General features: G+C 42.8%; 1 protein-coding gene across 1 annotated transcript in view; it reads left to right on the top strand.

The window, feature by feature from the left end:
• Positions 1-18112, top strand: part of LIPI (lipase I) — a 78618-nt gene that overhangs the window by 22112 nt on the left and 38394 nt on the right. The window contains exon 2 of the mRNA XM_077480075.1: positions 12901-13277. Within this exon, the coding sequence (XP_077336201.1) occupies positions 12901-13277 (377 nt within the window). The remainder of the gene's footprint in view (positions 1-12900; positions 13278-18112) is intronic.

Here is an 18112-nt window from a genome sequence, read left to right on the forward strand (position 1 = left end):
TTCTGGGTTAGAGAACCATCCTTCATTCGGATTTTGGGAAGTGAAAACATTTTGGTTTTAGGGGTAAGACGTCTAGCCAGACGGGTTCCAAGACTATTATTATGTTGGTAATGGCATCCTCCCTCCCATCTGAGTTCTTTTTCAGCCACTGCAGTAAGTGCAAGATTTAAAGCGTTGCGAGCTACATCCAACCTATCTAACGAGAGTTGTGTTGGGTTAGCTTTATGACTTCTGCTAAGGGAAGAAAATTCCCTTTCAAGATTGCGAATTTCTGCCTTACGAGCCTTGCGTAACCTAGAAGATATTTGGATGAGGACTCCCCTAATGGTGGCCTTATGAGCTGCCCAAAGCATTGAGGGGGAAATGTCTTCCACATCATTGATGCGGAAGTAATCTTGGATATGTTGTTCTATTTCCGTAACATGTACCGGGTTGCTGAGAATGGAGGCATTTAAACGCCAATGAAACTCTGAACGAGGGATCAAACCTCCCTGAATGGATAGCAGGACCATGGAATGGTCCGAGTAAGCAGAGTCCCTAATGAAAGACCGACACACTAGTGGGATATGTTGTTGGAGGATAAAGAAATGATCAATTCTTGCAAACGTTTGGTGAGGACTAGAGTAGTGAGTATAATCCCGAACCTTGGGATTAAGTTCCCTCCAGGCATCGATCAGACCATAGTGATATAATTGTCTGGCTACCTTAAGGCTCTGCTTAGTCGGACGAACCCTATCCCTTCCAAGGGGTCGTGATTTGTCAACCCCATAATCAAAAGCTAAATTAGAATCACCGCCGTAAATAACTATTCCTTCCGTCAGTGGAGACAAGGTGCTAAGCATGGATTGGAAAAACTTTGCTTGCCCCTTGTTGGGAGCATAGTATGAGATAAGAGAGTAAATTTGTTCATCAATAATAATTTTAAGAAGAAGAAATCTCCCCTCTGGGTCTTTAAATTCGGAAACTAGAGAAAATTGCACCCTTCCGGAAAAGCAAATACCCACCCCCTTGGTTTTGTTGTCAGAATTAGCTAAGTAAAATTTAGGGAATTTTGCGTGAATGAAAGAGGGTTGATAAGATTTCGGGAAATGTGTTTCTTGAAGAAGGAGGATATCAATTTTTAGGGAGTGACAATGCTGGAAAATCTTTTTACGTTTGATTGGTGAGTTAAGGCCCTGCACATTATGGGAGGCTAGTCGCAATATTGGTTTGTGGTGGGGAATGTTAGCCATGGAGCAGAAAGGTACCGAAGGTAGGGATATCCTTATGACCTACCTTCTCGCTTGTTACCAGTTGCAGACTGCGAAACGCCGGGGACAACCACCATGCTTCCCTAGGAGCCATAAGGGAGAGAGAGACCGCTTCCTGAGCTATAGCATAGAGAGAAAGGAGGAAAAAGAAGAAAATGAAGCAGACAATAAAGAAAAACAAAAATAAAACATACACAAATTTCCCTGGTGGGGGATAATATCGGCTCTTCCCACCGAAGGAAGACGACATTTCTGTCCTCACAACGGAGGAAACGTCCAGTCTAGATGCAACAGGCCCCTCAGGAACTGTCCCACCCAGAAAGGAAAGAGTGCTCAGTAGGAACGTCCCAGCCCCCACAACACCAATCTAAAAGCAAGCAATATAGAATTAGCAGAGAAAACTGAACACCTGTAGCAAGCCATAACTAATGAATGTGATATATGACTTGGACACCACTTAGGCGTTGTAAAGGGGTACAAACGATATGAAACAATAAACCGAAGGTCCTGAAACCAAAGAACCTAAAAAGGTTCAGACTCCATAAAAAGATAAAAAAAAACAAAAACCACAAGGAGTCCCTTAGAAAAAGAAATTTTTTGTGCCAAAAATAGGACTATGTCCTTGTCATGGAGGAAGACCATCTTTAGCTTTCTTGTGTTTGGGGGAGATCCAGAGTGAAGTGAGAGGGCTGGATGGTGGCGGACGTTTGGCCATCCCAGAAGAAGCAGTCTGCATGGGGGACGGTGGATCCGCAGGGAGGATGCCTAGCTTGCGGAGCAGCAGTTCTCCTTCATGGAATGAGGTGAAGCGGTGAGGTTTTCCGTTATAATCAAACTTCAAGCCAAATGGGAATAACCACCAGTACTTAATGTTCTTCTGGGACAGGATTGTCAGCAATGGTTTGAGTGATCGCCTTTTTTGGATAGTAAAGGGAGAAATGTCAGCATATAGTTGAATTTGGTGACCCAGAATTTGTAGTTGGGGTGACGAACGAGCTCTCTTCATCACCTCTTCCTTGACGCTGTAGTAGTGCGGTTTAACCACTATATCGCGCGGGAGCCCATCCTGACGTGGGGGGCCCAGTGCTCTGTGAGCGCGATCCAGCTCCATTCGGTGTGATCTGATATCAGGGATTAGGGTCTTAATGAGTGAATGAACAGCGTCATGTATATCTGTTACCGATTCAGGGAGCCCCCTGATGCGGAAATTAAGTCTGCGGGATCTATTTTCCAAATCGTCGATTTTGGCGTAAGCCCCCTCAAGTTGATCGTGTAGTTCCTGGAAACGATCGGAATTCTGGTTCACTCGATCGATCGTGGCATCCATTTTAAGTTCAATACTTTCAATGCGGGAGCCTAGCATATGGAGATCAGATTTAATATCTGAGGTAATTCTAGATGCCGTCTGCGCTAGCCCCTTATCAAGCAGCTCTGCAAATCTGGAGAACATAGCAGACATGTCCTGTGATTGAGGGGACTGGGATGGCTGAGGTATGAGCTGAGCTGCGTTTATGAAAGCTTCTGTATGTGGTGATCTGTGTTCCCCTTCAGGAGATAGGTTAGGAAAGTCCTCCAGTGTATGCTGAATGAGTGAAATTGTGGAAGCAGGGGACTGTGGACCTCCCTGGAGTTGATGGGGGAGGGCCCCTCCACATACCTCTGCATGGAGTCTGTCCCTCCAGGGAGAAGAGCCTGACGCTCCAGTGAGGGCCTCGTGAGGCGGCTGCTCCGCCGCCATCTTGGCTATGTCGGCCGCTCCGGGGAGGACAGCGAGACGGGTGCTCAGCCCTCTCCTCGCTTTCCCTTTAGGCATCCGCTAGTGCCCTTGTGTCGGTGGGAACCTCCGCCGTACAAGGCGCCGAGTTAATCGCCGGCGTTCAGCTGCTGGGCGAGCGGGAAGGCTGGGACGTTGCGGAGCCCTGTGTTCAGGCGTCCATCACAGGGCGCCGCGCATGCGCACTCCGTGTGTGTTTTTTTTATTTTTATTTTATTTTTTTCACGTAGCAATTTCTACCACTAACACAATTCTTTTCCTAGAGTGACATTTTATGGTGGAACGGAATTGTCACTCTAGGCTGCTCTCCTGCCTTGGACTACAAACACCTCTACATTGACAGGAGGTATTCTATAGTCTACAGAAAATTACAAGGATACTGGATTTCTAGTAAGTAAGAAGTCAGTTTTTCCCAGGCAATGGGTTTGCGGCACATCTGCAGTGTTTTTCATTTTTGCAGTTTCAGCTTCAGTGAATTTATGTAGAAATTTGCTTGACTAAATCTTAGCTGCTGCAACCCCGGAACCAACTCCTTGACATTTTCTTTTGGTGTGTTTGTTATTTTATTTTTTTTGTCCCCCTATTTTCTTGTTTGTGGTTTTTCTTTTCTTTCTCACTTTTTTTATTTTCTGCTAGGTAACGGACACAGGCAAAGCTGCCCTCTGTACAAATCACATCCTTGTATACTCATACAGCAAAGTAGGGGGCACAAGACCACCACATATTTGTCCCCACTGTTCCAATAGCTACCATTTAAAATGAGTCAATCCTTTTTTATAATAAAAAAGTCAGGCGGGCCTAAAGTAAGAGGCAGTGGGTTCTGCATGTGGAAATAGCAGGAAGCAAGCAGATTCTGCAGAATAAAGCAGTGGTCAGGCTGCACCATCTAGAGCAGGGGTCTCAAACTGGCGGCCCTCCAGCTGTTGCAAAACTACAAATCCCATGAGACATTGCAAGGCTGACAGTTACAAGCATTACTCCCACAAGCAGAGGCATGATGGGACTTGTAGTTTCACAACAGCTGGAGGGCCGCCAGTTTGAGACCCCTGATCTAGAGTAAAGGTATGGTTGCATTTTCTATCAGAGAGTAGCTGTATTTTACAGCTATAGCACACGCAAAAGGTAGTGAGTGGCTAGCAAAGCCTTCCTCTTCTTCCTCCTCCTAGGTGCACAGCAGGCAGTTGTCAGCAACTGCTGTTAATGCACACTCTTCTTCCATCTCTTTTGCTAATCCCACAGCCAGTGGTTTGCAGGGCCAGTGCTACCACTAGGCAAACTAGGCAGCCGCCTAGGCGCACTGCTGCCCAGGGTGCCCAGCCACTGGCGTTCCTACTCTCTTCTCTCTTCAGCAAGCAACTAAGTCTGCAGCATCAGCAGGCAGCTGCCGCTCCGTTCAACTATAGTGTCAGAGGCGCAGCGGCGGAGGAGGACTGTGTATGGAAGCAAGAGAACATTCACTTGTGGGAGCTGGTGAGACTGCATTTGATGGGCGCTGGTGAGGCTACATTTGATGAGCACTTCATTAAAAAGGTGGGGTATACATGGGCAGAGCAAAGGTGGAAGAGCCAACAGGGGCAGCAAAATTAGGTTTAGCCTAGGGTGTCAAAAATCCTTGCACCAGCCCTGGTGGTTTGCATTTGCTGTAAATGTGCCCTTTTCCTTATCTAGTGCTACTTCTGCTCTAGCCCCACAAATAAATGTGTACAAAGATAGTCAAAACACTGTGCTGTCAGACTATCCAATAGTAGCTAACACAACAAAACAGATATTTTTTTGTTCAAAAAGTGAAAGGATTACATAAAGTGTAGCTCTAAAAATCAAAATTAGTGGCCTGACTAAATCAATGGCAAAAATACATGTGTGTGAGAAAGATTATACAAATGAATATATAATAAATACAATATCAAATATATATTGTGCTTAACCACTTACCGACCAGCGCACGACGATGTATGTCCTATTTTTGAAGAGGGATATCTCTGCCACAACCGAGATATCCATCTCTTCAGGCGCCGGTCGGCTGTACGATAACGGTGGTCTCCGCGGTGGATTCGCTTTTTTTTTTTTTTGTTGCATTTTAGTCCAAATATGAGATCTGAGGACTTTTTGACCCCAGATCTCATATTTAAGAGGACCTGTCATGCTTTTTTCTATTACAAGGGATGTTTACATTCCTTGTAATAGGAATAAAAGTGATCCATTTTTTTTTTTTTTTTAAACAGTGTAAAAATAAATAAAATCAATTAAAATAAATAAGAAAAAAAAAAAAAGGTTTATTAAAAACACCCTGTCACGACGAGCTTGCGCACAGAAGCGAGCGCATACGTGAGTAGCGCCCGCATATGAAAACTGTGGTCAAACCACACATGTGAGGTATCGCCGCGATCGGTAGAGCGAGAGCAATAATTCTAGCTCTAGACCTTCTCTGTAACGCAAAAAATGCAACCTGTAGAATTTTTTAAATGTCGCTTATGGAGATTTTTGAGGCTAAAAGTTTGACGCCGTTCCACGAGCGGGCGCAATTTTGAAGCGTGACATGTTGGGTATCAATTTACTCGGCGTACCATTATCTTTCACAATATAAAAAAAAATTGGGCTAATTTTACTGTTGTCTTATTTTTTTTATTCAAAAAAAGTGAATTTTTTCCAAAAAAAGTGCGCTTGTAAGACCGCTGCGCAAATACGGTGTGAAAAAAAGTATTTCAATGACCGCCATTTTATTCTCTAGGGTGTTAGAGAAAAAACAATATAAAAAGTTTGGGGGTTCTAAGTAATTTTCTAGCAAAAAAAAAACTGTTTTAAACATGTAAACACCAAATCTGAAAAAGAGGCCTGGTCCTTAAGTGGTTACCGTAATTAATAACTTGGCCAAAATAACAAAACATTAAACCCCTATACACTGCATTTGTATGTGCCCAAACAAATTAACATCACACAAAATAACAAGAAGAAATAAAATAATAATGAAAAACAGTTTTATTTTTTATTATTTTTTCTTTTGGTATTTTGTGTGATGTTAATTTGTTTGGGCACATACAAATGCAGTCTATACGGGTTTAATGTTTTATTATATTGGCCACGTTATTAATAATTAAGCACAATATATATTTCATATTATATTAATTCTTATATATTCATTTGTATAATCTTTCGCACACGTATTTTTTGGCATTGATTTAGTCAGGCCACTAATTTTGATTTTTAGAGCTACACTTTATGTAATCCTTAGCCCCACAAATAGGCAAATAGAAATAATGTGGTCATGCAATCACTGACTTACTGTAGGAGGGTGGTCTTGGTCATCTACAAGAAGGGCTGCTGATAAGCCAGTACAGCCAGTCCCCCTGTACTAGGCCTGGACCCCATCAGTTCAAAAGAGGAGCCTGGGCACCTGCTGAGTTGGAGGACCAGCTTTACTGTCTTATTGCAGACACCAATTGTCTTCTGCCTCCCCTGCTGTACTGCCAGCCTCTCCTACTCTTTCTCCCTCCAGCTGCACTGCAGTGGGATTGGTTCAAGTACATGCCTTGCTTCCATTGGCTGCCCGGGCCCCCCTATGTCCTTCTTTCCCTCACAGCACTTCCAGCTTCCCTCCTCTACTCTCCCACTGGCAGCTGCTGGTGCTTTCCTTTCCTGAATGAACACCGTAAGTGATCTGTACCAATCACTCATGTGTCCATTCATAACTGAAGCATGGCAAACTGAATTTACTATGCTTTAGATTGTGAATGAGCAGGAAGCCTCAGAGCGCTTCCTATTCTTCTATACAGTTGAGGTTTCAGAGAAAGGGACTGATATATCTATGTCCTTAGTCACTCTGGGGGGGGGGGCGTCTGGTCAGGTAAGCTGTATGGGGCCTTTTGATTTTTTAACCGCAGCCCTGTGCACAAGCATTTCTGCTTTCAGATACTGAGGGCATTAGGAAGCAGTGATGATCCAGCAGCTGGACATTACTGAAGTGGGCTCCAGTGATGAGCAGGGGGTAGATCATGAGGTGGCAAATTGTTTATGGATGCCACTAATTGGAGAGCAGGAAAGTCCTGAGAGAGATGCAGAACCGCATCGATGGAGGATTATAAGTAGGGGGAGTTTGCAGAGGACTAGAAGGAGCAGCCATCACAACCAATATTGCGGCACTGCCTACAGGTGCAGGGCACTGCTGTCCCCTGTTGTGGTTTGCAGCATATCAGTCAAGTACAAGCCATTTGGGTACTACATGCATTCAGAGATACATGACTCTGCATTGCAGCGCTCGGTGGGAGCAATACCTTAATAAGACAAGCCAGCAGCAAAATGGTCTACACTCTCTTGATTCTTTGCATCCATCCCCACCACAAAATTCTTCTTCTGCATTTTCCGCAACATCTCTGGCCCTTTGGGACAGGCAAGCATGTCTCCTAAGCAGTTTCAGTGGCTTAGGATATGCCACGTATGCCAAGTGGAGACGAGAGTCATGAGGCCATGCTGAGGAGGGTCAAGTGAAGACTTAAACTTTTGTAGACTTCTCCTATAATCACCCTACCATCTCCAGCAGCATGCTTCTCATGGCTGGGGCAGAAATGTCATCTAAACACATCCTCTCACTTATTGCTTTATTGCCATCTTGGGAAAACTGCTGGCTTTACAGCTTCTCCCATTCCAGTCTGCAAAATTAGACCCTTTCCACGATTTTAAAGTCTGTGCTAGAACACAGACCTTTTATTACCTGAAATGCAGGTTTTCTGACAGTGATTCCCCACCTACTACAAATGACTGCAAAGTACAGTAATTCACATAGCACGGTCCTTAAGCAGCACGTGATTACACCTATCTAATTTGGGACATGCAGGTCGAATAATAATCAAAACGGCTGGTCAGATGAAATTATAGCTACTTTATCGAGTTCTGAAGCTATGGAGACCTAAAAACTGGGCAAATCTGAGATAGTCTGAGGCCATGTAAAGTGCCCCTAAAGTACCTGATTATATATACTGTACAAAGGCTGAGCTAATTATCTGTTTTTCTACCACTGCTAAGTGTTAACCCCTTAGAGTTGGCGCCTTTAAGGGGTGTAGGAGGCCAAGAGGCAGGGCTGTCACAGTGGCTGTCAGTGGTCACATGATCGGAAAGCTCCCTATCGCAAGCAGTGATAGGGAGCTTTCTGTTAGCCGCTGGGAGCGTGCAGGTCGAGTGCACTCGGCATAGCTGTTTTTGCAACGTTGCGCGCAAATATGTGGCTGCTTGGTGCCAAGGCCCACTTGGCAAAAGGCTGCATATTTTGCTTGTGGCTGGCACCAAGACGTTAAACTGGCCATACAATATTTTTTTTTTTTATCAAAATACTATTGCTGTATTTTAGTTTTTGTTCCATTTTCAGTTAGTGGGGTCAAATTGACAATTGTTTTCGACTGTACTAATGAGAAAATTTTGAAGGAGCAGGATGGATTTTTTTTTTTTTGAGCAAACAGAATTTTTACTTTGAGGTTTTCGTTTAGGAAGAATTGTATATATTGTAATGTAAAGTAAAACTGCACTAATTAAAACAAATGCAAAATTTTTAAAGCAGCAACTCTTCTGTTGGATACAAACACAGTCAACAATAGCAGAGTTGCGCTATTTAAGTGATTATACCATCAGTAACATTTAAAAAAAGGCCAGAAATAAAAGGTCATGAAAAATGTCCTAATCCTTGACACCATCTGCCACCTAGACTCTGAAGTCTATCAAGGAGCCCAATGGCAAGTTGTGTGAACATACCAACTGATCTTTATAAGTGTTGGCAAACTGCAGTCGATGCCTGGAATAATATGAGGTTGACTTGTCACACCACTCTATGGACGGTTGGTCGGATGCTGTGAGAGGACCCTCTGATACCAAAGGCCCATGCTGGGTTTATAGCCACAAGTGTCACTGACCTTCTGCAATAGGCGGTCTATACTAGCGGATAAGTGAGCACTCCGTTCTGTGGTTGTGGTGGTACTTTCAAAGGTCCGAGTCTAGGTGGTGGATGGTGTCAAAGAATAAGAAATGATTTACTACCTCTTTTTATTTTGTCTAATATATTGTAATGTACATGCTCTATGCACCATAAAGACCTGTTTAATACATCTGGGATTCCATTCAAGTAGCAAGTCTCAGCAAATTTTTTAAGGTCTTTCGATTTAAATTGGTTGACTCAATGATGGCTAGATCGAATGCTCTAACAAATAATTTTTCAGAATTTCGGAACAAACATTCAAAAGAAATTCCACTGTTTATGGCCAGTGTTAGACAAATGTCTCGGCAGCTTGTTGTGGAATTCCCCATGAGTTTATTGCAAATAAGGGTTGCTTACAGAGTGGCACATACGGAGTGGAAGCAATGCTGGACCCAGGCCATTGAATATTCACTTCAGTTATACAATCTTGCAAAAAGCAAATTGCTGTTCACTTTGAACACCCAATCACGTGCCGATGCTTTTCACTGGTTAATTTAAGTAAATGGTCACAATTGTTGTGTTTTTTTTTTTTTTTTTTTTTTCTTTTGGTCTCAGGATAATTATCTCACCTAGCAGTATCATGCAATTGTTGAATTTTGCCAATTGGTAAAAATATAGCTGTTTTGTGGTACCCTCTCTGAGCTTCTAAAATAGACCTTCAGATGAAATTTCCATGAGCTTGTATGTCTTATGCCAAGGAGATTTATGGTCATTATAGTCTTGTGACATACAATTAACAGCCCTGTGTACACCGGTCTTTATTAAAAAAAAAAAAAAATAATCATAAATATGTTACAAACAAAGAGGCATTCTTTGAATGACAAATCCGTTTTGTATAAATGTATTTTATGTGCCCTTTGCAATGTATGAGTAACATTGTAAAAGCAACATTTATTCTGGAATGTATGGCAGCTTGCCAACAGTTTTGTTGCTAAGCCAGTTTCTCCAAGAGGCTTGAAAATATTATCGGCGAAATTAAGTTACTCTCAAACAAATTTTACTTTTTTTTTTTTTTTTTTTTAACAAAAAGGTCTTAACATTCTTACATTGACTTTGTTTTGCTCATTGACCCATTCACAGCAGCGAGCCACACTGGACACCCATTTGGTGTGAGTCAGCATCAATGTGCCAATCTCAATGCCAGGGGCGGCTGGTGGAATTTTTTTTTGGGGGGGGGGCAGCAAACGTTATACCATCACCGGTGCCTTCCCCTGCTCAGCGGCCTCCCGTTCTCCTGCTGTTCTCCTGCGGCCTCTCGTTCTTCGGGTCAACACACAGCTTCCGTTTCTTCTCTCCTCCTTGGCCGCCAATAAGGGAGTCTTCTCTTTTTGGCCAATCAAAAAACAGGTCTCGCATCCGCTTCTGATTGGCCGGATTGAGGATCAGTGTTTCAACAGCGAATATCCATTCACTGTTGTAACACACCTGGGTGGGATCGGAGCGCATCCTCTGCGTCCTGTGCCCACCGGATTTTGAAACCTATTAGAGCCAGAGGCTCTAATATCAGGTGCTTATAAAAAAAAATAAAAAAATACCGCCGCTGTAATTCATGCACCCGGTGCCCTGAAAGGGGCTGCATGCATGAATGGGGGTGGCCGTGGATAGATTCATGTTATGCATGAATCTATCCATTACCATATAGGGTGGTGGAGTGGAGAGAGGGGGCAGAACCTGGGCACCCCTAATGAACGCCATTGCGTGCATTATGCTGGTTCTTTTTATTTTCTTTTATTTCACAGAACTTTATTGAAATGTCACAAATGATACTCCAATACAGTTCTTTTCCCCGTGAGAAAAAACACATAAGTACCGTAGAAAGTCTTGGTCCCAGAACAGATGCTACTTTTAAGAACACACATGGCTTCAAATGATAAAAATACAAAAACTTTATGTATCAAAATTGCACCCCTACACCCAAAGTTAAAATAAGACAATGTTGTCTCACAACACCAAACCAATTAGAACATCGCATCCACAGCAGCTGATCTTTCAATTCAGGCTGCCAGAGAGGGAACTCTGCACTGCCTATGGAAATAAGGTTGAAGCCAAGCTGGATGGCTCAAAATCTTATCAGGCTGGAAGATTTGCTGCTATCTGCTAGTGTCCTATTTGTATGACATTGTTTGGGGCAGCGAATCAGATGGAACACCCAGGTCAAGTAAAGTTCTGTCACGCCTGCAGAAAGAGTTGAGACTCCCAAAAACATATTGTCAAGTTTGGCATACCTTTCCCTAAAGCTAAACTGAGGGATAAGCACATGTTGTCTAAAGAGTCATGTGGATTCTTGATTCTTGGTGTGCTTTGTGTATTTCTTCCAGATCTGTGCAGTAATCCAGTGTGAAACTTTACTCTGTTCATGAGCTTCCTGTAATGAAGACCGCTCACTGCTGCTCTCCCTTCCTTGTGCAGGGTGACTGGTCTTGTCTCCACCCCCTTCTGTTATCTGCAGGCAACTTGTAGTGGGTGGAGCTGCTGGCTCTCCCACAGCTCTGCTGTATGTGCAGGCTATGTACAGGGCAGTGTTGATGTCATTGCTACTTCTTCAGGTAATATCCAGGGTTTAAAATCTGGTGCATACAATGTGGAATTGAAACTATCTTGTGCTTATTGAATATATTTAACGTTTCTGTGTTGGTGTTTAGCTTTAAGTTATAGCTGTGACATTACATGGTGTTAGGGAGCCAAGGGGAGGCATATGTTCTAATGAGGCATAACTCATAACTGCTTTTAAATGGTGTGTGTGTGTGTGGTGTGGTGGTTGTTTGTTTTTTTTTTTGTTTTTTTTTATACTGAAATTTTCAGAATTTTCAAAAAAGGGGATGTTCCACTTCTCTGCCCTCCCACAATTGTTAATGAAATGTCGACAACCACTTGGGACACATCACCAGTCCCAAGAGGTTGTGTGACCATTCAGATAGCGTGTCTTGTGCATGTACAGTGGGGAGCTGGCTGTGAAGCCACAAGGCGTCAGTTGGCTTCCCACAGTAAGTGCCGGGAATGCAAAACACGGTGTAGAGCTGACTTGGGCTAAGAAAGCTCTGGTTCCATGGACAGGTAAGTGTCCTTTTATTAAAAATCAGCAGCTACAGTATTTGTTGCTGCTAACTCATAATTTTTTACAAACAAACTGAAGTTCCTCTTTAACTCCTTCTTGCCCACCCTATAGCCATATGATGGCTACAGCATGGTCTTGCTTTGCTTGGAGGGCATCTATTGACATACTCTCGTGATCGCGCTTCCTGCGCGCCCCCTGCAGGGCACTCTGTGATCGCAGAGTCCTTCAGACGGATCACATATTGGGGTAAAGGGCCAATTGCATGCAGTGACCCTTTACCATGTGGTCAGCTGTGTCCAAGGACAGCTGATCACAGATGCCAGCACAAGCTGGTTATCGGCTTTTCTTTCCTCACGCTGACAGCATGAGGAAAGAAAAGAGACGATAATTGGCTTGTGTTTAAAGGGTAATCGACACTGATTATCATTGCAGTCCCACCAGTGCTGCCCATCAGTGCCGCCTATCAGAGACCATTAGTGCGGCCTCACCAGTGTTGCCTCATCAGTGCCCATCAGTGCAGCCTCATCAGTGCACAACAGTGAAGGAAAAAAATTACCTGTCTGCATTTTATAACAAACTATGAAAAATGTTTGTGGTGATTAAATACAATTTGTGTGAAAAAATTATATAAATTTAATTTGGGACAGTGTTGCATGACCGTACAATTAACATTCAAAGTGCTGAAAGCTGAAAATTGGCCTGGGCAGGAAGAGGGTGAAAGTGGCTAGTAGACAAGCGGTTAAGGAACAGTTTAAAGCCTGACAATGGGCACAATCCAGAACGCTAGTCTTATGTGATGCCTGATAAATACTTGCTCAGTAAGATGTACACATAGTAAAGCATTCTGAATTATTTTCCTTTTCAGATACAGAAGAAACATGCCATGAATTCACCGATCTTGGGATACATGACGCTGTTGTTGGAACAGGACTGAAGGTCCAGTTGTTAATTTACACCAGAGAAAATCCAAACTGTGCCGGGGATCTGAACCTGGAGAATACAACTGCTTTTCAGTATCTGAACATATCAAGAAAAACCATATTCATCACCCATGGCTATCGGCCTACCGGATCTCCTCCTGTGTGGCTGGATGAAATTGCCCAGAAATTGCTTGCTATCGATGACTTTAATGTCATCATTGTGGACTGGAACCGAGGAGCCACGACTGTGATCTATCACAATGCTGCTGCAAAAAGCAGGAAAGTGGCTGACATATTAAAAAACTTCATTGACAAGATGTTGGTAAGAACTTAGACAGTGCTACTGCCATGGGTCGCACCATTGTTGGGGGCGGGGGGGAGGGGGAGACAGGAGTCTGCTTATGACCCTAACCATGAGCAGAAGTAGCTTTTGATCTAACAAGGTAGCAGTAGCTTTTGGAAGTACTGCAGGATTCATGGATATCTATGCAGTTTAGGCAACTCTTTTTCTTTCGGGTTGCTCTGAAATGGGTTATTATGATGCAGTGTCATTCAAGGTACTTGTATTAGAAGAAAAGGAATTGGTCTATTATTTATTATCTGACCCGCAAACTAATCGGTGAATATGGACAGGCCACCTTAAAACGTATCTGCTTTATTAGTAAAAAACAGAAGAAATAAACATCTATCATCCTGCAGCCATTTATATTTCATACATGGTAAAGAAGTACATATGATTGTATCAGAACTGAATGCACATATGGATACCTTTTGCTTGGCATAGGGGAGAAGTATAATTTCCTCTATAGTATATGTAAACCATTCACCTAATCAAATCCCATCTATGTTGTAATGTGTTAAAGTGATTGTAAACAATCATCTTGTAAAACAATCCACTCAGTTCAAAATAGAAATGAAAGGCAAAACATTTGTGTATAGATATTAAAAAACATTATCCCTTTTTTTTTTTTTTTTTTTTTTTTTTTTTTTTAAATAAGCGATCATATTCCCTCTGTTCTCAGCTGCATAAGGGCTGGGGATTGGGGGGGGGGGGGGGCATCAACAGTACACTGAGCTTCCCAGTGACTGGCTGTGCAGGGAAAGCATGTCAGGACAAGGCTGGTCATTGGAGGAGACTAGGCTGAGTTCCCAGAACTGACCACAATGTGCTCTCCTGCTTAGCGTGGTCTGTTTTTTTCATGGGAAAGCAGAGGGAGCGGCAGGAACACCAGAGGTTTCATGCAAAGGAAGCAATACAAAGAGAACAGGATACTTTTTTCATACAAGTACATGGTACAGCAGGCACATATCAGGAATAAGGATGAGCTCTGGCGTGTTCGCACAGCCCACGTGTGCAGCCCACCAGGAAGTCGGCACTACGCTGTGCTAATCACAGGCTGTGATACATTGTCCCGATGCACGGCTGCAGAGATCTGGAAATGTCTCATTGCCTGTGATTAGCGCACACTTGAAGTCTTTTTTAATATTTTTAAATCTACACGTCCATTCTTAGTGATCCTGTCATGAAGATTATGCACATACTCTTTGTATAAGATGACAAGACTTTTACAGTTGGTTTAATAAAACTAGAGAGAGCAAATTCTGGTGCATAGAGACCAGTCGGCTTCCATGTTTATTTTTTTTGTCAAAGCTTCATTGAGCAAGCTGAAGTTGGATGTTTGTTTGGCTTCTATGCACCGGTGTACCAGACTTTGTACGCTCCAATTTTAGTAAATTTACCCCTTTGGCTTTCTCCCAGTTGATTCCCTGTGTGGTCACCCAACCTACACTTACCTTAAAGAGACTACAAGTGGCTGTGTCAATGCGCATTGCACAGGCATTGTCCTCTGTTGTCACCATCAAACGCTCTGAGAAATTATATGCAGCAGTTGGAGTTCGTGCATGTAGACAGGAAGTAACTTCAAAGATTCTGTTGGAGAACAGCAGCACTAAGGCAGAACAAAGGATAAAAAAATGTTTGTTTATATTTAACCACTTGCCGCCCGCCCACCGTCATACGATGGCCCTCTAGAACGACTGCTCTCGCGCAGCTGTGGGGGCACACATCGCGGCGATCGGTGATGTATTCTGACACACCGTTCTCTGTAAGGAGCCGCTGAGCGAAGCGAGTAGAGGACAGCCGAGTGGCTGCTCTCCTCATGGGGGGGGGGGGGTCTGTGCTGATAGTTTATCAGCACATCTCCCCCTTGGATGCCCACCCAGGACCACCAGGGGTTGCCACCACAATGGACCGCCAGGAATGCCACCCTAGACCACCGGGGAAATGCCAATCAGTGCCCAGGCAGCTGCCAATCGGTGCCCATCCTCAATGCCTGCCAGTGCCATCAGTGATGCCTATTAATGCCATCTATCAGTGTCCAGCAGTGCCGCCTATCAGTGCCACCCATAAGTACCCATCAGTGCAGCCTATCAGTGCCGCCTATCAATGCTCATCAGTTCTGCATATCTGTGCCACCTACCAGTGACCATCAGCCAGTGCCACCTCATCGGTGCCCACCAGTGAAGGAAAAAACTTACTTATTTACAAAATTTAATAACAGAAACAAGAGAAACTTTTTTTTTTTTTTTTTTTAAATTTTAGGTCGTTTTTATTTGTTTAGCAAAAAATAAAAAAAAACGCAGGGCTGATCAAATACCACCAAAAGAAAGCTCTATTTTGTGAGAACAAAATTATAAAAATTTTGTTTGGGTAAAAAGGAAGTTCAGTAGCCAATAGCTTCCTTCTCGCACTTCTGAGCATACGTCATTCTTAGTCCGCCGGACTAGCATACTGACGAATGTATTGTCTGCTGAAAGCCAAGTCTGGCGGACAAATTTTGATGCAAAGCTACTTTCTAAGTCCGCTGGACTTTACAATGAAAGTCCGCTGGAGCCCACACACGATCGAATTGTCCAGTGTAATGCAGTCTGGCGGACTAAGTCCACCGGACAATTCGGTTGTGTGTACGCGGCATTAGTGTTTCAACAAACCAAATATCAGTAAGTTGGAGTTTAAATGCATTTTAAGGAAGAACTTGTAATCAAAATTGTTAAATAATCAATCATAAAAGAAGGTTTTAAAAATAAAGCTCAACAATGCAATAAACAAAAACAATCCTAAGCTGCACCCATAAAAATCCAAACTTAAAACTAAATTGAAATCAATACAATTTAAAAAAAAAACATACACTTGGGTCTCACAAACACATACAAAATGTAAGACCTCATGCACACTGAGTGTTTATCCAGCTCTTCTGAACTCCTTTTCTCCTGGCAGAGTTAAAAACGAGCCTAAAGCCCCGTACACACGATCGGAAAATTCCGCCAACAAAAGTCTGATGAGCGCTTTTGTTTGGAAAATGCGATCGTGTGTATGCTCCATCAGACTTTTGTTGGCGGAATTTTGGCCAGCAAAAGATTGAGAGCAGGTTCTCAATTTTTTCGGTCGGAAAAAGTTCAGATTGGAAACTCCGATCGTCTGTACAAATTCCGACGCATGCTCGGAAGCATTGAACTTAATTTTCTCAGCTCGTTGTAGTGTTGTACGTCACCGCGTTCTTGACGGTCGAAAATTCCCGAGAACTTTTGTGTGACTGTGTGTATGCAGCTTGAGCGGAATCCCATCAGAAATTCTGTTGGAAAAACCATCAGAGCTTTTTCTGACCAGAATTCCGATCGTGTGTACGTGGCATAAAGCCGAGTTTTGCAAATGCGTTTGGACGCGTTAGGCATTTGGTGTTCATTCATTTCATTGGTCAGAATAAAAATGTATCTTGGTCATTGAAATGAATGAACGCTCAAGCGATTAATGCATCTAGTGCTTAGGCGCGCTTAGATGCATTTTATGCACATTTAGGCATGTTTGGCTTTTTCTTTTTCTGCTGGAACGCTCCTCTTCTTAATGCTCGAGTGATGTTCTTTTCCTTTCTGCCTCTAAATGCCTGTAAATGTCTATATAATCATGGCCAACTAGGCAGACATAGAGGGGCATGTAGAAGCAGAAAAAAAAGCCAAACTCCCTTTAACCTCCCTGGCGGTATGATTATTTCGGATTTTAGGTGCTAAAAGCGGTACCATTATTTTGCATGAAAATTTGGCGTTTTATATTGTAGTCCTGCAATTCTTAGGAATAACTCACTTAAATCTGTCCAAACCAGAGTCTAGCAGACATCCCGGGTATGATAAAGTTTGAAAAATGAAATCATAAATTATAATATAATAAGGCTCCATGCACACTGAAGCTGATAAACTGCAGTTTATTGGAGTTTGGGCGTTTTTTGTAAAAGCCCATAAACTCCACTCTATGTTAGCCTATGTGTCCATGCACACATGGACGTTTTTCAGCTTTAATGAGCAGTGGAGTTTATGGGCTTTTTTCTGAACGCCAGAAATTCGCGTTCAAAGTGCCGTTTTTCAGCGGCAAAAAACGACAAACGCTCATTAACGCTCATTAACGCTCATTAACGCTCATTAACGCTCATTAACGCTCGTTCATTAGTGTTCGGCATTCTATTTTTCAATGCATTGTGGGATTTTTGGAGTGTCCTCTGTGTATTTTTATAAAAAACGCCCATTAACGCTAACGCTGTAAAACGCTCATTAACGCTCATTAACGCTAGTATAAAACGCTGTTAAAAGCAGGTTTTTCAACCAGCGTTTTCTGCCAGCAATCTGGCGTCCAGAAATAGCTTTTTTGAGCTTCAGTGTGCATGGAGCCTAAATAATTATAAATAATTGTACCAAATAATAATATAACAATAATAAAAATTATTCAATAATGTAATCAAATCAAAAACACTGAAATTTGCTCAGTTGCAGAATTGTCACTGTCATTACTTTTCAGTATTTGATGGCGGATCTCCTCACAAATCGCTATCGCTCAATTCTGCGAGTGATTCCAATTTATTATCGCTGTTTTCTAGCTGGTCTAAAACCATTTTTGATGTAAAAGGACAGTTTGGTTGCTATGGACAATCTCCAGTTTCCAGGCATAAAGAACAGTTTTTATTACATAAAACTGCATGCAGGACACTGGGCAGACCACTAAGGACAACGGGGATGTGAAATATTTACATACAGCAATGTAATCTGTAAGATTACATTATACTGTATGTTTACTGTTTGTTTTACTTTTTGAATTTGGCGCCGATCTCCGTC

Source organism: Lithobates pipiens, unplaced genomic scaffold (assembly GCF_037356315.1).
Source record: "Lithobates pipiens isolate NorthernLeopardFrog02 unplaced genomic scaffold, aLitPip1_a1.2 Scaffold_16, whole genome shotgun sequence".
Lineage (NCBI taxonomy): Eukaryota > Metazoa > Chordata > Amphibia > Anura > Ranidae > Lithobates > Lithobates pipiens.